We start from the raw sequence: 23352 nt of genomic DNA on the forward strand, positions 1-23352 counted from the left end.
CAAAGAAGCTGTCTGTTCACAGAGTGCTGTATCCAAGCATGTTAACAGAAAGTTGAGTGGAAGGAAAAAGTGTGGAAGAAAAAGATGCACAACCAACCGAGAGAACTGCAGCCTTATGAGGATTGTCAAGCAAAATCAATTGAAGAATTTGAGTGAACTTCACAAGGAATGGACTGAGGCTGGGGTCAAGGCATCAAGAGCCACCACACACAGACATATCAAGGAATTTGGCTACGGTTGTCGTATTCTTCTTGTTAAGCTACTCCTGAACCACAGACAAGGTCAGAGGCGTCTTACCTGGGCTAAGGAGAAGAAGAACTGAACTGTTGCCCAGTGGTCCAAAGTCCTCTTTTCAGATGAGAGCAAGTTTTGTATTTCATTTGGAAACCAAGGTCCTAGAGTCTGGAGGAAGGGTGGAGAAGCTCATAGCCCAAGTTGCTTGAAGTCCAGTGTTAAGTTTCATCTGCTGGTGTTGGTCCATTGTGTTTTTTGAAAACCAACGTCACTGCACCCGTTTACCAAGAAATTTTGGAGCACTTCATACTTCCTTCTGCTGACCAGCTTTTTGAAGATGCTGATTTCATTTTCCAGCAGGATTTGGCACCTGCCCACACTGCCAAAAGCACCAAAAGTTGGTTAAATGACCATGGTGTTGGTGTGCTTGACTGGCCAGCAAACTCACCAGACCTGAACCCTATAGAGAATCTATGGGGTATTGTCAAGAGGAAAATGAGAAACAAGAGACCAAAAAATGCAGATGAGCTGAAGGCCACTGTCAAAAAAACCTGGGCTTCCATACCACCTCAGCAGTGCCACAAACTGATCACCTCCATGCCACGCCGAATTGAGGCAGTAATTAAAGCAAAAGGAGATACTACCAAGTATTGAGTACATGTACAGTAAATGGACATACTTTCCAGAAGGCCAACAATTCATTAAAAATGTTTTTTTATTGGTCTTATGAAGTATTCTAATTTGTTGAGATAGTGAATTCCAAAGTCCATTTTTGCGTATCAATACCACGAGTTTTCGTTTTTATTTGCCGTACTATTTATATGCACTTTCATGAGATCGGGCTCATATTTCTTTAAAAAGAGAAAAATATTTAAATTCCAAAAAAAAAAAAAAAAGTAAAGAAAAAACACGAAACCCACAATTCTGAAATGCATTACAATATTTTTTTTCTTTCTGACATGCAGTAATCTCTCAGTTCCATTAGTAATGTTTGGGACATACGGAGCAGCAGAAGTAACCATATCAACTGGGAAATAATAATGGATTCTTCTAAATGACTGCATCTAAGCCCAGCTGGCTTATTTCTCTATTTTAGTCATAACTGCTGAGATAGCCACTTCAGTCACTGAGCTAAAAGATATCTGCTCATCTCATGTCCATCCATGTTTGTCTTACAATGGGAAATTGTCTATTTTAGCCCCATTACAGCTACCTAATAAAGCAAAACACTTGGATTTTATTGTAGGATGTTGTTGGGCATGATGGCAAGCATAAAAAAGTGGCAACAGAAATATGACGTTTAGAAGGTCATTTTAAAACAGCGTCAAACGTGGTTCTTCTAATCAATGCAAATACCCGTTTCATAAAAATGCATTAATTCATCAATTTATATGCAGTAGAACATGGTTTAGCAAAGTGATTTACTGTAAATGATTGTAAAAGTGCCGCATCTTTAAGAAAACAACGTTCTTCTTGTTGGTCATTGCTTCAAGTGACTTCTCAGACTGTTGCTAGAGCTTGAACCACCTTATGAATCATAAAGTGGAGAGTTTCATCCAATCACTTGATTCGAGAGCTTCTTTTGCAATGAAATCTGGATAATGATGAGAATCTTTAGTTGAAAAAACAAGAAATGACTGGTGATTCGGTACTGATGGCTTCAGCAATTAATTCAGCTAAGTATTCTGTTTAAATGATTCAAACAGTTTTGAGTGATTCACTAAAAGAACCAGTTCACTTGTTTGTGAAGCATATCACACTGGTGGTTGTGCTGTAGAAAGATGTTTATCTGAATTACAACGCAAATTCAACTCTGATTAGCAGGGAATTCATACAGTGTTCTTTTTGAGTGATTCATTAAAAAGAATCAGTTCATAAGAGTCAAACTCAACTCGGTTAAGCAGTTCTTGCTTCATTTCAAGTAATGCAAGAAATGATTTGCGGTTAAGTGAATCAGAGAATAGGATGTTTCATTACTGTTCTAACAGTGATTCATTCAGCTAAGGATTTTACATTTAAGGATTTTTCTGCTAAGAGTTTAAATGGTTCAAACAGGGTTTGTGAATATTTTTGAGCGAATTATGGATCACATACTGGTGGTTGTGCTGTAGAACAACGTGAATTGTGAATCATATTACTTGTGGTTCAGTGAAAGACTCTGTTTAAATGATTTAAACAGTGTATGAATCTTTTTAGCAATGCATTAAAACAATCAATTTATAAGAGTCACTTGTTCGTGAAATTACATTACACTGGTGGTTGTGCTGTAGAAAGACTTGTTTATCTGAATCACACTGCAAACTTAACTAAGCACAGGAAACATTTCTTGCTTCATTTCGAGCAAAGCAAGAATTGACTGACGGTTCAATGAATCAGCAAATCAGATAATTCTGTAACACTGACAGATTTAATGATTTATTCATTTTAGGATTAGGTTTAAATGATCTAAACAGTTCGTCTTCTGAGTGTTTTATTTACTTCATAAGTGTCACTGGCTTGTGAATCACATTAAACTGGTCATTGTGCTGTAGAAAGATGTGTTTATCTGATCACACTGCAAACTCAACTCGGGTAAAATTGAATTTCTTTTGCCGGTAAATTGAGGAAACATTGGCGCTAAGTGTCTTAAAACATTATGTGGCGGCAAATAGCTCTAAGCCCATGAGCTATTATTATTGTAAGGGCAACTTCCCACGCAGAGGTTGTTCGAGATGTCAGGAAATGAGCAGGTCTGTTGACGTCAACTCTTGTGTAATCAAGTGTAGTCTTGCATTGGATTGGTTTTGTTTCGCATTGCCCTTTGTAATAAAATGTTTTCAAAATCCAAAAAACAGAAAGAAAGCTGCTGAAGTAAGTTATTGGGTCTTGAAATTTCAATAACAATTAACCTTTCGCAGACCCAGAGTGCAAAAATATCGACTTTATTTCTCACCGAATGCCATGTGTACATTCCCCGACAAGCACCCAACGGATCAAAACGTCTTCGATCATAAAACAGTCATTTAAGTGCTCTTGAGTCCTTAAAAAAAAAGGACGCCACATGGCCACAAAGTCACACGTCATCCAAAGTTTTCCCAACATACTCCTAAAGGTGCTCTGATCTATTATCATAAACATCCTCACGTTTCTTCACTGGCTGTGAATGCGAGAGCCGCCAGCTGCGGGGGGATGCTGGGAGTAAATCATGTCCAAGAGGAAATGTCAGAGAGGGCCTTTCAGACGGGGCTGCCTTGAAATCGATGAGAGCCAGAATCATGTGGTTAATCAGGCCCGCGTTAGCACTCAGGAGTGAAGGAGCAGATCAGAGCCCCGCTGAGAGAGCGTTCTCACTCCATACCGAGAGGAGATCGCATATACGCTTCCACGCTCCCGCACACAAGGGCGACTCCTGCTGTTCGCCTCCGCCAGAACTCTGCTTCAGTGCTTACGTGATGACTTTATGATAATATGACAAGACAGACACACACACACACACACACACACACACACACACACACACACACACACTCTCTCACGTACACTCACTTATCTACCAGATCGACCAATCCGGTCTCAGTCACGCACACTTGTTTTGATGAGGTCTGTGGAGGGCTCTCAGGCTCCTGATGAAAGCTGTCCGTCAGTGCACGATACGCTCTTCAGCTGAAGAAATACACTGATTCTTTCACCTTTTCCAGGTCGAAATCACCTACAAGAGAGAAATTACTTGATTACGGTCTTTTAGGATGGAATATGTAACATTAAAACTAGGGAAGGGTACAGAGAACCGGTATGTAATTGGGTCAATACCGGACTACCGATAAGCTTCATGACAAACGATACTGTTATCAATACTTGCGCTGTTTTATCGCCGTATGCTTCGGTGTTAATGGCGAATTAGAAGCTGCTACTTGTCATTTTCCATCACATGGCCGACGTTTGCTCGACGTACGTGTGATATCCATGCACATGTGTGGTGAGCAGACAAACAGTTATGGCGGCAACGTTGAAACGTTCAAGTGTGGGCTTACGTTACTAAACTAAGCGACACCAGTGTCAGATGCAAATTGCAATATATGCAGTAGTGTAATAGTGAACAAAGGAGGTAACACTAGTAATATAATGAAACATTTACAAACAAAACACGTCTTCTACCTCGAGCAATTCGCTGTATTTACTATGTTTTCGTCGTCTTCTGGCTTCAGCTCCGATTGCAACTCCCCTGCCTCAGCCTCAAGCGAAGTTAACGTTCATTAGAAAATAAGCGAAACGGCTCGTGAAGACAAACAGGTAATTCAAGGAGTTGGATTTCACATAAGCATTAGTAGAACTAGTAGATTTAAGTTAACGAATCGCCTAGGCTGAATCTAGTAGATCATGCTTCTTGATTTTTTTCTTAAAATAAAACAAAACTATGACCCAGACATATTTTGACATATTTTCACAAGATTCCCCAAGAAGTGATGTTGTGCACATAAGCAACTGTAATTAATTAAGTAAATGTAGAACCTGAAATCAACAAATACTGAAAATTGTAGCATATTAAACAACACAATGCCACTCTATTTAATTAATCCATTCAACTAATCAATTTCATTTGTACTTGAAAACATGAAATGAATCCCACAGGAGGTATTAATATAGATAAAACACTCAGGCAGTTCAGGGGCGACTGACTCATGCAAACAGTTGTGGGTGGTCTGCTTGCTTGTGCACAAAGGCACAAGATGTCACCTTGTTCTGAAGAACAGCGCAGAGGAAATCAGGCCTTTGGGACACACATGGGCGGACACACACTCCTCAGGGAGACAATTTCATTAGTGAAAATAAGGAGGAGTCCTGGAAGAATACTGAGCGTGACTCCAGTAGCACGCTTATGTATCAGGATCAAAACTATAGAAATAATATTACAGAAATAAAATCAGTGCGTAACACTGTTACATGGTGAATGAATCATCTTATTGCTCATCTTTATTGACGCTGAGCTTTTAAACACGTTGTAAAAGCGCCCCCTCAATATTGTCTCTGCTGAATCAGCATTTCGATGTGCCAGATGTGTGTGATTCTGCTGTAAATGTTCCCATGTTGTCCAGTGTGTTTCCCTCCGGCCCGTGTTACGTAAACAGATTAACCAGTTGACAGAATTAATTGTCATCAGTTTAATGAAGTCTATCTCGCTGATGAACATAAAATCACATGTGTGGTTCTACGAGATGGTGCGTCGTTACGCAACAGTAAAAAGCTGCCTGAAACCTGACAAGCTGTCAATGGGATGAGGCCGAGCCGCTGGTCTGTGTGTCTGAAAGCGACGGCTGCAGTGCTCAGGGTTTAACTCACCTGTTTGAGGAACGCTGGCCAAAAGCTGTGCCATCTTATAGTACTCTTCAAACTTCTTTGGCTTAGATATAACCCTGTGAGAGTGAAAACTGGACTCCACATCATGACAAAGCATCAGATAAATGACAAGACATAAACAATTCTATACAAAACTTGCAAAAATTATGCTTTGAAATATTTGCTGCTGATTTTTGGTATTTGTTTGAATACCATATTTGTTTTAAGCACACAAACTATTTATTTTAGTTTTTATTAGTGTATTAAATCAGTTACAACAACCAGAATTTTAATATTAGTTAATCCCTAGTAGCCTATATTGAATATTTATTGGCCAAAATTGGACATTTAATTGTTTCTGGTGATTTTAAATGAACTTGTAGCATACAATAACTATTTATTTTAGTTTTTAGTGAATTATTTTCTTCCTTTGTAAACAAAAGCAGAGAAGATTGATAATATCAGCCATTTATTGATTACTGGCCTTACTGTGAAAATGATTATTTATTTACATATTTAATTCTAAATACAAACCATTTTAGTTTTTAAATTTAATTAAAAAAATTGTTTTAAATAAATGTATAATACCAGCCACTGATCAGTTATCTGCCTTAAATGTAAAATTGATTGTTTATTTGCCAATATTTGATGTTTAAATATTTTTTGATTTGATAAAAACTATTTGTATACATTTTTTTTTTTAGTGTATCAATTTTCTTTAAGGAGAGTAGATGTATAATATCGGCCATTTATCCGTTATTGGACATAAACAAGAAGATAATGTAATTATTGGTATATCAATTTCAATGTCATTACTCCAGCAGTTACCATTTATTAGTTACATACTTTATAAAAAAATACAAAAATAAAAACAGCATCAGCTGATATTGGATATTTAATGGTTTCTGCCTATTCCTATATTTTAGTTTTTTACAGTGTAAATAATTTCCGATTGATTGATTGATTGATTGATTCATTCTTTTACAAAGAAAGTACCATAGGTTTATAATATCAGCCATTTATTGGTTATCGGCCTGAATGGGAAAATGATTATCAGCCGATATCTGATATTTCTAAATACAAACTGTTTATTTTAGTTTTTTGATTGTATCAGTTTTAAAATCAGCCTTTTATTGGTTATTGACCATAAACAGGAGAATACTGTAATTTTTTCAAGATCAGTGCATCCCTAGTAATTAGCCGTTTAGTAGTTACTACCATCGAGTAGTTAAAAACCAGCAATGTGTAAAGGACTTACGGAGGCCTGCTGCAATATTTCTTCAGAAGAAACCCAGACAGCTCCTCTAGAATGGGCTGACTGTGCAGAGCCACAAACTGCTCACGACACACCTGAGGAGCGACACAGAGCACTCAGTCAATCATTATGCACACTAATGCGCCAGCTTCAATGCTATCTCCCTCTCGCCTTCCCCTTTCTCGCAGACGTTTCACCTCTCTCCTGTTTGAACTTTCCCATTTTAAGAGGAATCTGTGGTCACAAAGCATGTCAGGGAAAGACTCGCAGACAATAGACCACTCACAGAAGGAGAGAAGGATGGGAAAAGATAAAAGTCCAAAAAGGGTCTCAATTCAAACAGCTGAACACGGTTTAAGGGAATAGATGGAGTAATTAAGCTTCAGAAGTTCATCGCAAGTGTCACATGGAGGTTAAACTTATCTAATGAAGGTGACTGTAAAGTAAGTAAAGCCAGTGGAACACAATGGTGAATAAATGACGACATAGCTTTCATTTTTGGGTGAATTATTCCTTTCGGTCATCACTGGAAGAGAAAATCTGGTTCTAAAACAGATCTTTGAAAGGAATCAGCAGAGGCCAATAAAACAAAAAGCTAAAGTGAACAAGCTTTTCACTTATTTTTTTTAATATTTGAAGATGAGTTAATGACAGCTTTCCAAAATTTTCTTCAGTTGAGAGGATGAGTGGTATGGCCGTTCAATACGGAAATAACCCATGCTGACAGGGTTGGTTATTGAACATATGGTGAACTCAGCATGCAAACATCTGGCCGTTAAGCTGACATGGTAGTGCCGCTTAGTCATTCCTGAAAGAATATGCATTGAAAAACATTCGGCAGTGAACACTCTGTTCCTTACACACCCTGTTCATGGTGTCCACCGTCACAGCATGGGTCCAATAACAGTCATGGACGGACACAAACGTCAGACCAGCCCTGCATGTTTCAAGAAAACAGGAAGATGTACTTGTACATACCACATTTCAAACAAAAACACCACCAACAAATAATAACAAAAATATTGAATATTGTTGTTAATATAAATTATTCATATTATAAAATGTATTATTTGTAAAATATTATTACATTACAACTAATAATAATTATTATTTGTGTTTTACATGAATATTAAATATATTTAATAATGAATATGTTGATATTATTATATGAATATAATATTTATTATTATTATTATAAATATTAAATATCTGGAGTAATGTATTGTTATCAACATTAATACAAATATTACTACTGATAATAAAAACAATGAATAGTTATTCATTTTATATTATTAATAATAAAAGCATACATTATAAATAATTTACTACTATACAATTTTAACACTATTACTGATATTATTAATATTAATTAATATTTTAAATATAATGGATGGTATAAGATGTATTATTAAATATATGCATTACAATTTATGACTTTATAATAAAAATGTGTATTAAAATAATTTATTATTATTTTATTACTACTACTACTAATAATAATAATCAATGTTAATATCGATCGTGTAGTTTTTATGGTGTCAAAAATAAATAAAAATCATTCAAATCAGTTCTGCATATTAAACAAAGACACTTAAAAACAAAATATAATCTGTATCATATGTCATAAAAATAAGGTAATATTGTTCGCTCTCTATTCTTAATACTTGATAAACGAACTCTTGGTTTTCTGTTTCACACCCTTCATGTATTATTTGCATGCGTAGGAGATATAATACTGACTGAAGAAGCAGAAACAAACAATGCAGTCTCTTAATTTCTTATGTTTGCTGGCACTACAATTTTCATTTTGAAAAAAATACAGCGCATGAAAAATTCGTAGAGACTGTACAGAACTCATGAATATTTAATGAGGTAACCACCATTTAGAATATGATAGGTGGTTTGGTATTAAGCAACTTGCTGTAATGTTCAGGCCCAGAGTCTAAAAACATGTTAACTCGGAGTTAAAAGCCTGTCTGAGTGTGGGATGTCCGCAAAAGAGTCAGCTCATCACCTGTAACAATGCAGTGATGTCAGCATCATGTGAGTGGAGTCCAGAGAGTGGATGAAATTAGGAGGGAAGGCGTTTTTCTGCTTCATGCTGTCTGGTTTCCTAAATAAGGCACAAGAAGAACAAGCTCAGTCTTGGTACGAAGCACACTTGGGTAATTAAGGCCAGTGTCGCCATCTTCTCGCTGGGCAATACATACACCTGTAGCGCCAGGAGCCATACATCACTGAACAGGTAGGTCAGTCTAAATTATCATCCAAGACAGAGACACACAATGAATAGTTATTCATTTTATATTATTAATAATAAAAGCATACATTATAAATAATTTACTACTATACAATTTTAACACTATTACTGATATTATTAATATTAATGAATATTTTAAATATAATAGATGGTATAAGATGTATTATTAAATATATGCATTACAATTTATGACTTTATAATAAAAATGTGTATTAAAATAATTTATTATTACTACTACTACTACTAATAATAATAATCAATGTTAATATCGATCGTGTAGTTTTTATGGTGTCAAAAATAAATAAAAATCATTCAAATCAGTTCTGCATATTAAACAGACACTTAAAAACAAAATATAATCTGTATCATATGTCATAAAAATAAGGTAATATTGTTCGCTCTCTATTCTTAATACTTGATAAACGAACTCTTGGTTTTCTGTTTCACACCCTTCATGTATTATTTGCATGCGTAGGAGATATAATACTGACTGAAGAAGCAGAAACAAACAATGCAGTCTCTTAATTTCTTATGTTTGCTGGCACTACAATTTTCATTTTGAAAAAAATACAGCGCATGAAAAATTCGTAGAGACTGTACAGAACTCATGAATATTTAATGAGGTAACCACCATTTAGAATATGATAGGTGGTTTGGTATTAAGCAACCTGCTGTAATGTTCAGGCCCAGAGTCTAAAAACATGTTAACTCGGAGTTAAAAGCCTGTCTGAGTGTGGGATGTCCGCAAAAGAGTCAGCTCATCACCTGTAACAATGCAGTGATGTCAGCATCATGTGAGTGGAGTCCAGAGAGTGGATGAAATTAGGAGGGAAGGCGTTTTTCTGCTTCATGCTGTCTGGTTTCCTAAATAAGGCACAAGAAGAACAAGCTCAGTCTTGGTACGAAGCACACTTGGGTAATTAAGGCCAGTGTCGCCATCTTCTCGCTGGGCAATACATACACCTGTAGCGCCAGGAGCCATACATCACTGAACAGGTAGGTCAGTCTAAATTATCATCCAAGACAGAGACACACAATGAACATAGAGCACCTGCTGGACCAGTAAAGAGTAAAGAATAATGTGTGTGCTTATTATGGCTGAAGATATTTCATTATACTGTTCCATAACAGCCAAAATAGTTCAGAATAAAAAAAGTGATACTTTAGGTCAGACACTCTCAAATTGCATCATGGGTATTATGAAGTAAATCCCCTTCCTTAACCTGTGGGGTTAAATTACACCACGTAACATAACTAACTAAACTGTCAAACGGTAACATATATAATTATACATACGGAGTACTGAAGCTATCAAGAACTAACTATCCGTCTACAATCTTTAGGCTTCACGGAGCGACATTGAGCTGGAGAGAATTTCTGGGAACTGAGCGAGGGCTTTAGGTCACTGGCCACAAGAGAGCTGCTGCCACCCTCGTAATTTCGTCATTTATTCAAGTCTACTCAATGAGGGTCTATTCAGCCTCTAATTAGAGCACATGAAGGATCTTTGAATCAGTCCGTGGTCTGTGTGAAACTCCAGTCGGGTCTTCACTTTTGACTGGTCTCGAACAAGCTTCTTCAGCTACAACCCACATGGAAACTGTCCTCTGGGAAATTAGAGAGCTTCTATTGGATAAGCTTGAGATTTCTTTCAACACCTAGAAGTGTGACTGACATCTGGTACATTGGCATCAGAAGTACATATCTGAAGAACAGCCCTTCAGCTTGGTCTGCATGGACACCCAAGGCCATTTCTCGAAGCCTGAGAGCGACGTACAATCACAGTGGCGGCTGTCAGTCTAGTCGCGAGCGCTCTTGGCCTCCTTAGAGACACGGGAGATCCCTTTTCGGCACTCCGGTTCTTGTGATAGTCTGTACTGGTATGTTTGTCTATCACAGGCAGTGATAGAGAAATACAAGTGAGGCCCGTCATAAGTGGTTTTTAATCACGTCCTTGTGGCTTTTGGTGGAAGGTCAGCAAGATAACTCTCATCTGAGGCTTCTCCAAGTAGTATTAGCCAAGCCTAGGTAACAATCTGCAAGGATTGAAACTGTGAAATGAGGTGATGGCATTAAAACAGCAGATACTTGTGTACGGATTGAACATTTGGGGTTTTGGTGGGAAGCACAGAAATGTTTGTTTAATAAAAGATGACTGTCTTGGGAACATATGGTAAAGCGGTCATCATATACCCACCTTCATGTTGTTTAAAACCATTATGACCTTTAATCTTCTGTTTAACACGAATGAAAAACGCTTTAGTCCTCATGTTGTGTTCCAGTCATTTTGACCAGAAATTATTTTTTTATTTTTCTTGAAAATGCTAATGGAATCACACTGGACTAAAACTTGGTGACTTTGCTCACACATGGTATAACATCACCCCCATGTTTCCAGTCAAAAATGACCAGCCTACAAAAAATGCTAATAAATCTCTCATTAATCAATATTATCACCAAATCTTGGATTCAACTTTGTCAACTTGTTTTCTTTTAATTAGCACAGTTTTTTTACTTCTTTTTTTTAAAGTGACAAAAAGATTGAACACCACAAATGTAACAAGGTATGTTGCATAATAAATTATTTAAATAAAATTTTTAAAAGGCTGGTCATTTTTCACCAGGAATACCAAATTAGGTAAAGGATTTTCAGCACAGCAGAATAGTTCAACATATACTTGCGCCTCTTGTGGTGATACGGTCCTTTTACAAGCTTGAGAGCTTCAGTAGCCATTCATTCTAACTGTATGGAAAAGGGCAACTAGCACATACTTCAAAATATCTTTATTGTGTTCCACAGAAGAAAGTAAGTCTTTCAGGTTTGAAACATCATGAGGGTAAACAGACATCCTACTATCTCTTTATAACACTGTTACATTTAGAAACAACACAATTCTAACTCAAATTAGCCCAGACACACTTAGTCTCCGATGCAAGTACCCATCAACAGATGATAAAACCAGCAATGATGTAAATTCATTGTTCATTCCGGGTAGCCCTCCATTCAGTAAATGACATACAGGATGTGCGGCAGTGACATTTCAACACGAAATGCCACTCTTCTCATCTGAGGGACTTTCTGCTTCTTTCATATCCTCCAGGGACCCTCGTAATTTCGTCATTTATTCAAGTCTACTCATTAATGAGGGTCTATTCAGCCTCTAATTAGAGCACATGAAGGATCTTTGAATCAGTCCGTGGTCTGTGTGAAACTCCAGTCGGGTCTTCACTTTTGACTGGTCTCGAACAAGCTTCTTCAGCTACAACCCACATGGAAACTGTCCTCTGGGAAATTAGAGAGCTTCTATTGGATAAGCTTGAGATTTCTTTCAACACCTAGAAGTGTGACTGACATCTGGTACATTGGCATCAGAAGTACATATCTGAAGAACAGCCCTTCAGCTTGGTCTGCATGGACACCCAAGGCCATTTCTCGAAGCCTGAGAGCGACGTACAATCACAGTGGCGGCTGTCAGTCTAGTCGCGAGCGCTCTTGGCCTCCTTAGAGACACGGGAGATCCCTTTTCGGCACTCCGGTTCTTGTGATAGTCTGTACTGGTATGTTTGTCTATCACAGGCAGTGATAGAGAAATACAAGTGAGGCCCGTCATAAGTGGTTTTTAATCACGTCCTTGTGGCTTTTGGTGGAAGGTCAGCAAGATAACTCTCATCTGAGGCTTCTCCAAGTAGTATTAGCCAAGCCTAGGTAACAATCTGCAAGGATTGCTAATTAGAGCACATGAAGGATCTTTGAATCGGTCCGTGGTCTGTGTGAAACTCCAGTCGGGTCTTCACTTTTGACTGGTCTCGAACAAGCTTCTTCAGCTACAACCCACATGGAAACTGTCCTCTGGGAAATTAGAGCTTCTATTGGATAAGCTTGAGATTTCTTTCAACACCTAGAAGTGTGACTGACATCTGGTACATTGGCATCAGAAGTACATATCTGAAGAACAGCCCTTCAGCTTGGTCTGCATGGACACCCAAGGCCATTTCTCGAAGCCTGAGAGCGACGTACAATCACAGTGGCGGCTGTCAGTCTAGTCGCGAGCGCTCTTGGCCTCCTTAGAGACACGGGAGATCCCTTTTCGGCACTCCGGTTCTTGTGATAGTCTGTACTGGTATGTTTGTCTATCACAGGCAGTGATAGAGAAATACAAGTGAGGCCCGTCATAAGTGGTTTTTAATCACGTCCTTGTGGCTTTTGGTGGAAGGTCAGCAAGATAACTCTCATCTGAGGCTTCTCCAAGTAGTATTAGCCAAGCCTAGGTAACAATCTGCAAGGATTGAAACTGTGAAATGAGGTGATGGCATTAAAACAGCAGATACTTGTGTACGGATTGAACATTTGGGGTTTTGGTGGGAAGCACAGAAATGTTTGTTTAATAAAAGATGACTGTCTTGGGAACATATGGTAAAGCGGTCATCATATACCCACCTTCATGTTGTTTAAAACCATTATGACCTTTAATCTTCTGTTTAACACGAATGAAAAACGCTTTAGTCCTCATGTTGTGTTCCAGTCATTTTGACCAGAAATTATTTTTTTATTTTTCTTGAAAATGCTAATGGAATCACACTGGACTAAAACTTGGTGACTTTGCTCACACATGGTATAACATCACCCCCATGTTTCCAGTCAAAAATGACCAGCCTACAAAAAATGCTAATAAATCTCTCATTAATCAATATTATCACCAAATCTTGGATTCAACTTTGTCAACTTGTTTTCTTTTAATTAGCACAGTTTTTTTACTTCTTTTTTTTAAAGTGACAAAAAGATTGAACACCACAAATGTAACAAGGTATGTTGCATAATAAATTATTTAAATAAAATTTTTAAAAGGCTGGTCATTTTTCACCAGGAATACCAAATTAGGTAAAGGATTTTCAGCACAGCAGAATAGTTCAACATATACTTGCGCCTCTTGTGGTGATACGGTCCTTTTACAAGCTTGAGAGCTTCAGTAGCCATTCATTCTAACTGTATGGAAAAGGGCAACTAGCACATACTTCAAAATATCTTTATTGTGTTCCACAGAAGAAAGTAAGTCTTTCAGGTTTGAAACATCATGAGGGTAAACAGACATCCTACTATCTCTTTATAACACTGTTACATTTAGAAACAACACAATTCTAACTCAAATTAGCCCAGACACACTTAGTCTCCGATGCAAGTACCCATCAACAGATGATAAAACCAGCAATGATGTAAATTCATTGTTCATTCCGGGTAGCCCTCCATTCAGTAAATGACATACAGGATGTGCGGCAGTGACATTTCAACACGAAATGCCACTCTTCTCATCTGAGGGACTTTCTGCTTCTTTCATATCCTCCAGGGGTTTCTGTATACGATAATGAATTCTGGCCAGCCACTGACGGACCCAGAATAGTGTCAAACACTTGCGTGACACAGGCGTTTCCTTTAGGTGTTTCTGTTACTTGCATATTTGCTGTTTAAGCACTCCCATTTAATCGTTTAATGTGCTCTGTGGTGTACGGTGCAATGATACTGTACATAAGGAACCAAACAAGAACGAAAAGTATAGCAAAGACTTTTAAAGATACTTGATTTCTGCAGTATTATGATGTTGGTTCATAGCACCTATAACATGTATAATTTATGTTATGAAATGTATAATGCCAAGAGAAGGTATGATGGAAATTCAGGATTTTTAATGGCATAATTATACAAAAATAAATGGTCAAGTAAGGTGAATTAATTACTTTTTTATTAGACTTTACTGCATTCGCAATCCCCCTTCCCATTTTAATTTCTCATTACTCATTTTCATCAAGTTTGATGGCTGAATTATTGAAAAGATTAAGAGAACAGAAACATCATTTAAAATGCCAAAGGGATCACTATCCATATAAATAATATAAGTAACCAGAATCCATGGAAATGTGAGGAGAGGTCAGAGGTCAACGTCAATACAGCGGTCAAAGTAAGAGAGAGGTACTTACTCATTGGCATCATGACTTATATGGATGCTCAGGTTCTGCATGCTGCCCTTGAGCTGCGAAAAACAAGAGAAGACGAGAGAGTTTGAATGCATCACAAGGAAGAAACTACTATGAAATAAAAAGCAAACAGCTTATGTAGCAATGTCACTAAATTTAAGCCCAAATAATTAATTGTTTACAGGGGACTCCATCATGTAAAAATCTGCATTAACTGGGTCTCCATGTTAAATGTTTCAAGTTCAAATATGATATTAGTTGACCTTTGTCCAACTTACCACTTTGACCTCTAATATAAACCAATGCAATAAATCTCCTCATCTTTCTGTGCCAGACTGACCTTCAAGCTTTCTATTGATCCTCTTCAAAAACACTGATAGAAATTTGAGTGAGTATCTTGATCTGAGACTGACCAAACATTCCCAGAAACCCCAACAAACCACTTATATTGACACAATGTCATTAAAGAACAGGAGCTTAACCTTAGTAAAGGTTGGCTTCCATCATGTAGATGCTGACGTCGGGCTACATGAGTGAGTGACTGCTCTCGATATAGGAACTGTCAGCGTCAGGGGCGCTTCCATCACATTACTTCTTTGATTAGTCTCTACGGTGCCCCAGGAGCCCAACCCAATGTGGCTCAATTCAATGGCGAAGTGAAGGATGACAGGGAATGAAGTCTTGTACAGTGGTAGATGGACATAAACAAAAGGAAAATGTATAAAAAGTGCTGACGGGGACGGTAAGGTAAAAGGTTTTGCTGGTTATCGGTGTGCAGGTTCACTGGGACGTAAAGGGGGCATAAGCTGGGTAAAAAGTGGAGTGAGAAGGGTTAATGTGTCCATTTTGGATTTCTGATTTTGTGGAATGGGGTACGACACACGTGTCAAACTCCGCTCTTGAGGGACACTTTCTGGCAGTGTAGCTCGAACCATCTCCAAAACAACTGCCTGGAAGCTTCTAGTAATCCTGAAGACCTTGATTAACTTGTTCAGATGAGTTTAACTAGGGTTGGAGATAAACTCTGCAGGACAGTGACCAGGAACTAAGTTTGACACTCCTGGTGTATGGCAAAACGAGCCTTTCAGTTGCAATGATTTATGAATCCATTAAGGCTCATTAACAGGATCAACAAAATCGAGGAGACATTGAGGGGTGTGATGGGGGTGAGCCAGGCCTTCTGACACGTAAAGAGCCAATGTACATCCTCAAAAGCTCTTGGGGGAAACCTTACTTTCCATGGGACTTCCAATATACTCCACTGGTTCTGGCAGCGCAACTAAAACTTCTGATTAGGGAAGACAGGACCAAAGCATGCCATCTTGTCAAGCTGGCATGATGCCCAGACAGTGGAAAAGGGGTTCCTATCTAAAGTGCGACGACTCCTGGTTTGGACAGCTGCCTGCTCTTGAAAAGAAAGCATGTTGCAAAAGAGCAGTTGTATCTCCTTCACTTGTTCTCTACGTGTCCTTTAATTCAACAAGATGGCCGACTACAAAAGACCTTCCATGAATCTAAAAGCCTAAATGAATTTTACTGGGACCAAAAGCAGAGAGTATGACAGAGAATGATAAAGAAAGCAAGGAGGAACAGAATCGAGACAAGTTGCAGTTGGGATTTGACCAGTCTCCTGCATAAGCACCCTATATTTTATGCCAAAAGGGCAGCATCTAGTTTCCAAGCCACCAGCTATCCACAAAGCTGCCACCTCTTTTATTGAACGCATCCATCTGAGCCTCGTGGTAAGACTCTCTAATCTTTCAGCATCCCCTAGAGAGAGGCTTTACACCACCGGTGACCTCTTGCCCAGTTAAGTCCTCTGGGAATACTCTTGAAATATCCACCATATTTATCAACGCTTCTACATAAACAACTGTTTTGCTGAAGAATCAATTAAAATGGATGATTCATGTTCCGCTGCCATGCACAGCCCTGAGCTTTCTGATATTAAAAAAATATTGTGGTGCACATATTAAAGCACCTCGTTTCTGATATGACTTTCAGACCGGATGAAACTTCAACTTTAGCCAATTAGCAGGATGTAGAAGTAAAAAAAAGTAGCGTTTTGGGTCATACGAGTTGCAGTGGGGCTTGACATCCTTTTGGGATCAGACTGTAGACAAGGAACACCACAAGAGCCCCAGGAGAAATCACATTTCACCTTTTTCCAAGGACACCGCAAGTGTTTGGCCACTAATGCAAAGGCGACAAATGATTCCCCACAGCTTTCATCCCCACTGGTTGTCTTCCTTACAGAATTACCACACTGTTTTTCTTCAACTTGATGTATAGCCAGTGAAAGAAACATTTCAGCCTCCAAAAGTGACCCCTAAACTGATTAACAGCAAACAATCACATTAACGAGCTTTACTGATGCATATCCCAAGTCTGGTTCCCTCCCAAGTGTAATTTCCTTTCCCCTATCAACAGACACAGTGCTGCACAGTGACTGAATAAATACTGCCGATTTCACCCTGGCTTATTTGTTTTCTCTTTTATGACGGCATTAAAATCCCATTTCCCTGGCATCTAATTAATATGCCATTTCCCATGTAAAAAAAAGATCAAGGGTAGGTTGCAAGAGATTGAATCACGGAGCGGTGACCTCAGATGATGTGTCTCCTTGATGCAGAATGAGAAAACGTTTCCTTGATTACATTTGAAGTAGGGTGTTGAGATAAATACGGATTTGGATTTTCTTAAAGTTAAAGAGTTGCACGGCAGAAGAAAAACACCCAGCTAGGTTACGTAGGAGAAGTTTTATATAACTTAATACGTCAAATTGTTCCAATCACCAAACACATAATTATTAAAAAAACAACTCTTTTTAATGGTGAATTTTAAAGTCAACTTAAAGCATCTTTAACAACCCATTTTACAAGCCATATTTTTTATATTGGAGCACTGATCACCAGAAGAAGCACTTCCGCCACCAACTGGACTGGAGTGCAAAGTGCTGGATGGCACACTGAAAATCATTTTTAAAATTAATTTTACTAAGATTTTACTGTTAAAACGTGCTTAAATACCTTTTTTTATACCAAAAATCATTATAACACATTTTTGTTGACACTTTTGGGTGTTTTATTAAGTGTTTAAGTTATGATTAATCAAGCTATGCTCACACTGACTTCATCTTGTGCTCCACGGAAGAACAAAAGCCATACAGGTTTGAAACAAAATATTTTCATTTTTAGGTAAGAGCTATTGAGTATTAAGTAAAAAAGGGTTGGTTTTAATTATATGGTGACTTTAGGGTTCCTATTCAGAAGGAATAAATAGCCGTGATGTTTAATTTCATGTTAATAAAGAAGATCACGCCTGCAATACGGTCTGCATGGAGCTTAATGCTCCTCACGAATCAGAGATTCTTAGACCCTGTCAAACAGATGAGCCTCAATCACAGCAAAAATCCTCATTAGCAAACTGCACTGTGTGAAAAGGACCCAGATACCTTGAAACCACAAAGCTTATGACTACTACAGGTTCCCCTTATACATAAATAACTCAATATGCTAATGAAACGAAAACTATAATAAAAGAGATGGCCATATAAAGTGGCTGTAAAACTCATCCTTTACACAACACCATTAAGGGTCATTAAGATCCATCGTGCAGGTTCATCTATGTAGGGGGTTGCACGGCTAACAGGTGGAGGTAGAGCTGTGGCTCGAAGGTGATTAATGGGGGTCTTGATGGTGCTGCATTAATCTGGTCAGTGTGACTTTTACAGGGGAATTGCAACCCCCTGGTGCGACAGCCCTACGTGCTTCCACAGCTAGGTGAAATAAATATAGACTTGCTATAATGTGGCTAATGCTCTAAATGGTGTTGTACATGATCGGCCTTTGACCTTGACCAATCAGCTGTCTGTTGAGGATAAAAGGGTGCGCGATTCATGAAGAATGTGTGTAGTAATAGACCTAGTGGCCAATGTAATATATCACAACATCGACCACCTTCAAATGCTGGAACGATACATCCATGCCTTCATTAAAGTAAAACATGCAAGAGGGATGTGCAGGTCTTTGAAGGAAAGAAGACAGTAGGCAACTCAGTATAGAAAAAGGGGCATAAGAACTGTCAAACCTCATACATTTCAGCTAGGCTGATGCTTTCATGCTAAATTTAGCAAGTGAACCATTATAATTTGAATATTATCGTAATTAAGTTAAAAAATTAGCCCTGAATAAATCAATTATATGGTCATCAAAGAGTCAGGGTTCACATGAGTAGGATTTTAAGATGCTGAATGCCATAAATAGCCTTCACACCTCCTGCTCAGTAAAAGAACGGTGAAGAATTTATGAGGCCGCTAATGATGACCTTTATCAGAAATTCTATAAAAGTCCAATAAAACCTACATTCATGGATGTGGGTTATGATATTTCGGACCAGACCGTACAGTCTGCAGTAGAGATTCAGTGAAATTTCAAGAATTTTAATTGAAAATTCTAAAGGAAACTGTTTTAATAGATTATTATTATTATAACTATTATTCAAATTATTATTATTCCAATTTCCACTGACATATACTGCAGGCTTCAACAAATTCTGATATGTTTTTTAAAATAATTGTTTTATTAAATAAAAAATTATTAAAATATCCAATATAGAACAATTATTTAAAGGGGTCAAATAACGTTGCTAAAAAAGAACATTATTTTGTGTATTTGGTGTAATGAAATGTGTTTATGCAGTTTAAAGTAAAAAAAAAAAAAAAACCTTTTCCACATACTGTACATTATTGTTTTTCCTCTATGCCCCGCCTTCCTGAAACTAGTCGATTTTTACACAGCTCATTGGTCTGAAAAGCGAAGTGTGCTCTGATTGGCCAGCTATCCAGTGCGTTGTGATTGGCTGAATACCTCAAGCGTGTGACATGTTACGCCCCTTAGTATACTATGATGCCGTGTCCCAGCACGACGAGACAAAACCAATAAAACCCATTATAAACGAGGCATTTGTTGCATCCAGTGAAGACATAATTACTGATTATAATGACTTATACTGTCTTTTTACACGTTGCGTTGCATATCGTGCCGCGTAAACATAAAACCATGTCTGTATTTGTGATCGGAGAAACGACAAACAACAAGCGCTATTCTACACTGCTCAAAACTCGCGTTTGAATCATCAGTGGCAAATCCTTTAAATATGAAAGCGTACTTACAGGCTGTGAGTCAACATTATTTGTCAGAACACCGGCATTGTAGGCTACTCTACCAGGATCAGGAAACAGTCCTCATCCTCCGTAAAATGCGTTGCTCACATCTGAATATTTGGGTTGAACTGTTCTGGAACAGTGTTGCAAATACAACTTAACCACTGATTTCTAGTTGTGTCCTCTTTTGGAAGGCCAAACAAAGTAGTTTCGCTTTCATAATGAAACACACAGCGTCTCCACGACATGGTGGCAGCGGCAGCAGCAACAATGCTACAGCGAGAATCAAAGTTACGCCTTCTTTCTTTGCATGAACATTTGGGCGGCGTTATGCAAATCTTCCCACACAGTGACGTAGACATGTGGGGGCGTGTTTAAAGGCGTTTTAGGAGGGCGTGGACGAGTCTTAACTTTTATAAAGAAGATCTCTTTGGGTTTGAGACTTTAGTCTTTGCAACTTTAGGGATCTTATCTATTCACGAACAGCTTGTAACACTCCAAAGAGAAAGGAAAACTTGAAATCGCATCATATGACCCCTTTAAAAATACATGTGTGTTATTGTATCAAAAATGTTATTATTATAAAGAATAATAATAGAAAGAATGCCATCATATCTGCTTTAGGTGCTGGTCTTAGAAGTCAACATCTTAAAGCATTTGGAAAAGGGCAAGTGACACTTTTATAAAGCAAGAGCCAACAATGGCATCTTTACAACAGCAGAACCCCACTGAGGACAACACAGGCCATTAGGGTGCTATTACACATTATTTACACTGCCTAGATACGCGGACCAGAGGGATGAAAGTGAAAAGGTCAGGCACATGATATGTTCCTGGGAGTGATGGAGAAATGAATGGGTTTGGTTCTTCAAAACTGTACAGGAATGAAGTAGAAAACAGGCACACCCTTGTCATTCAGGTCCAAATGACATCAGCCGTACCCAGTTGTACAGTCATTTGACTTCCAAAGACAGGGAAATATTAGCCAGTGTTTGCATATTCATTTAAACACTGCAGAAAAAAATGCCAGCACATTAAGTATGATATGAACATGGGCATTTCTTCAACTATGAGCACTGCTTGCCCTGTGCATTTTTAGCAAATAAAATAAAATTTACAAAATTTATTGACAAAAAAGTGCCCCAAATTGAAGAAACACCCTTTTATGAATCTTTTCTTAATTTTTATTTATGTAAATCTGCTTGTACCGGATTTATAAACCTTTAAGACAATAAATTACATTGTAAAATATTTTAACAAAATACAACTTCCAGTGTCAAAAAAAAAAATGCTGTTTAAAAACTGAATCTAATATTAGGCATTCAGCCACACCCAGCAACAGCAGCAGCAGCAAATGCTCAGCGGCTGTGACACAGACGGGTTGCCAGATGCTCTCTGCTGGATCTCGGCATGCACTACAGGCCACCGCTGTGCCGCCTCAGCTCTGTTGCTGATGCTATCTGACAGCAGCGCAGGCTGTCTGCATGCAAAACCTCTGCCGCGTTACTTCATTGTTTCACTCCCAGCTGCACAAGACCTTTTTGACAAGCAGTGCTATGGAGATCTAGGCCGTGATGGAGAGAGCGCCTGCTGGGCGGAGAGAGAGGTCGGACTCCCTGCTGAATTCTGCTGAGGAAGTACAGTGAAAGACTAAAAAGATGACGAAATAAAAGAACTTACCGTGTCTTTCAGAAACGGGAAAATGTCGAATCAATCTAGAAACCTGTTCAAGCACAAACTGGCAACTTTCTAATACCAAAATGAGTGAATGGCCTTAAGGTGAGATGACATTAGCAACATTTTGCAGGCAAAAATGTCCATTGTCTACTCATAGTGCAGATATGTATGAAGCACAGCTCACACAGAAGTCACTTTCAAACAATGCAGCTTTCTGATGGTCAACGTGGCAAATTTGACCAACTTGAACCAGTTGTGAAATCTGCTTACGGAAATCTTTCACCCCCAAACATAATTCTCAATTGTGTGGATTTGTATTGAAATGACTGGATTTTGCCGGCGAATATTTGCCAAATATTGGCAAACTGTGAGTCACTTCACTATTTCATTTGATAAAAAAAACTATTGTCAGACACACACAGAAACTCAAAGGTCCTCATTACAACCTGCCAAAAAAAAAAAAAAGTTTGGTTGAAGAACTTATGACAGAAATATAAATTGCTACTGTACAGTAGATTTGCAGCACTTTGTTTACTAATAATGGAAAGGAATAGCTTGTTAAAAGTTTGTAGTAAATCTTAAAACACAATTCAGAAAAATGAAAACACAACAGAATTTCTGAAAATATAAAATGCTGAGCACTATTATTGTTAAAATCGAAATAAATTATTAGATTTGAAAGTTTTTTTTAATGATTAAACATACTTTTTAATAAAAAAATTTTTTTAACTAAACCATTAAAATGGAATTTAGAAAAATTCAAACAGAAATCAGAATTTGGAAGAAAAAAATAAATAAAACTGATTCAATTAGGCCCTAATTACATCATTAAAGGGGTCATATGATGTTGCTAAAAAGAACATTATTTTGTGTATTTGGTGTAATGAAATGTGTTTATGCGGTTTAAAGTAAAAAAAAACAACATTATTTTCCACATACTGTACATTATTGTTTCTCCTCTATGCCCCGCCTTTCTGAAACACGTTGATTTTTACAAAGCTCATCTGTCTGAAAAGCGAGGTGTGCTGTGATTGGCCAGCTATCCAGTGCATTGTAATTGGCCGAATACCTCAAGCGTGTGACGGAAATGTTACGCCCCTCACCATACTGTGATGCCGTGTCCCGGCCGGAGCGACGATTCAAAAACATGAAAACCCATTACAAACGAGGCATTTGTTGCATCCAGTGGGGACATAATTACGGATTATAACGACTTATACTGTCTTTTTACACGTTGCATTGCATTGCGCCGTGTAAACAATAAACCATGTCTGCATTTGTGATCGGAGAAATTACAAACAAGTGCTACTCTACACTGCTCAAAACTCGTGTTTGAATTATCAGTGGCAAATCCTTTAAATGAAAACGTACTTACAATCTGTGAGTCAGGATCAGGAAACAGTCCTCCATAAAATGTGCTGCACACATCTGAATATTTGGGTTGAACTGTTCTGGAACAGTGTTGTAAATACAACTTAACCA

The 23352-nt window shown here is 38.0% G+C and overlaps 1 protein-coding gene across 2 annotated transcripts in view; it reads right to left on the reverse strand.

The window, feature by feature from the left end:
* Positions 1-2601: 2601 nt before the first annotated feature.
* The window catches only part of polrmt (polymerase (RNA) mitochondrial (DNA directed)), a 55879-nt gene continuing 35128 nt past the window's right edge, over positions 2602-23352 (reverse strand). Inside the window, exons 16-21 of one of the 2 annotated variants that reach the window (XM_016256108.1) lie at positions 15033-15085; positions 9828-9926; positions 7667-7739; positions 6806-6897; positions 5551-5624; positions 2602-3922 (exon numbers count right to left, since the gene is read on the reverse strand). In XM_016256108.1, the coding sequence (XP_016111594.1) occupies positions 3873-3922; positions 5551-5624; positions 6806-6897; positions 7667-7739; positions 9828-9926; positions 15033-15085 (441 nt within the window). In that variant the 3' untranslated portion in view covers positions 2602-3872. Of the gene's footprint in view, positions 3923-4857; positions 5625-6805; positions 6898-7666; positions 7740-9827; positions 9927-15032; positions 15086-23352 lie in introns of those variants that run through there. The other variant, XM_016256107.1, reaches the window with a different exon arrangement.

Source organism: Sinocyclocheilus grahami, unplaced genomic scaffold (genome assembly GCF_001515645.1).
Source record: "Sinocyclocheilus grahami isolate Dianchi unplaced genomic scaffold, SAMN03320097.WGS_v1.1 scaffold1397.1, whole genome shotgun sequence".
Taxonomy (NCBI): domain Eukaryota; kingdom Metazoa; phylum Chordata; class Actinopteri; order Cypriniformes; family Cyprinidae; genus Sinocyclocheilus; species Sinocyclocheilus grahami.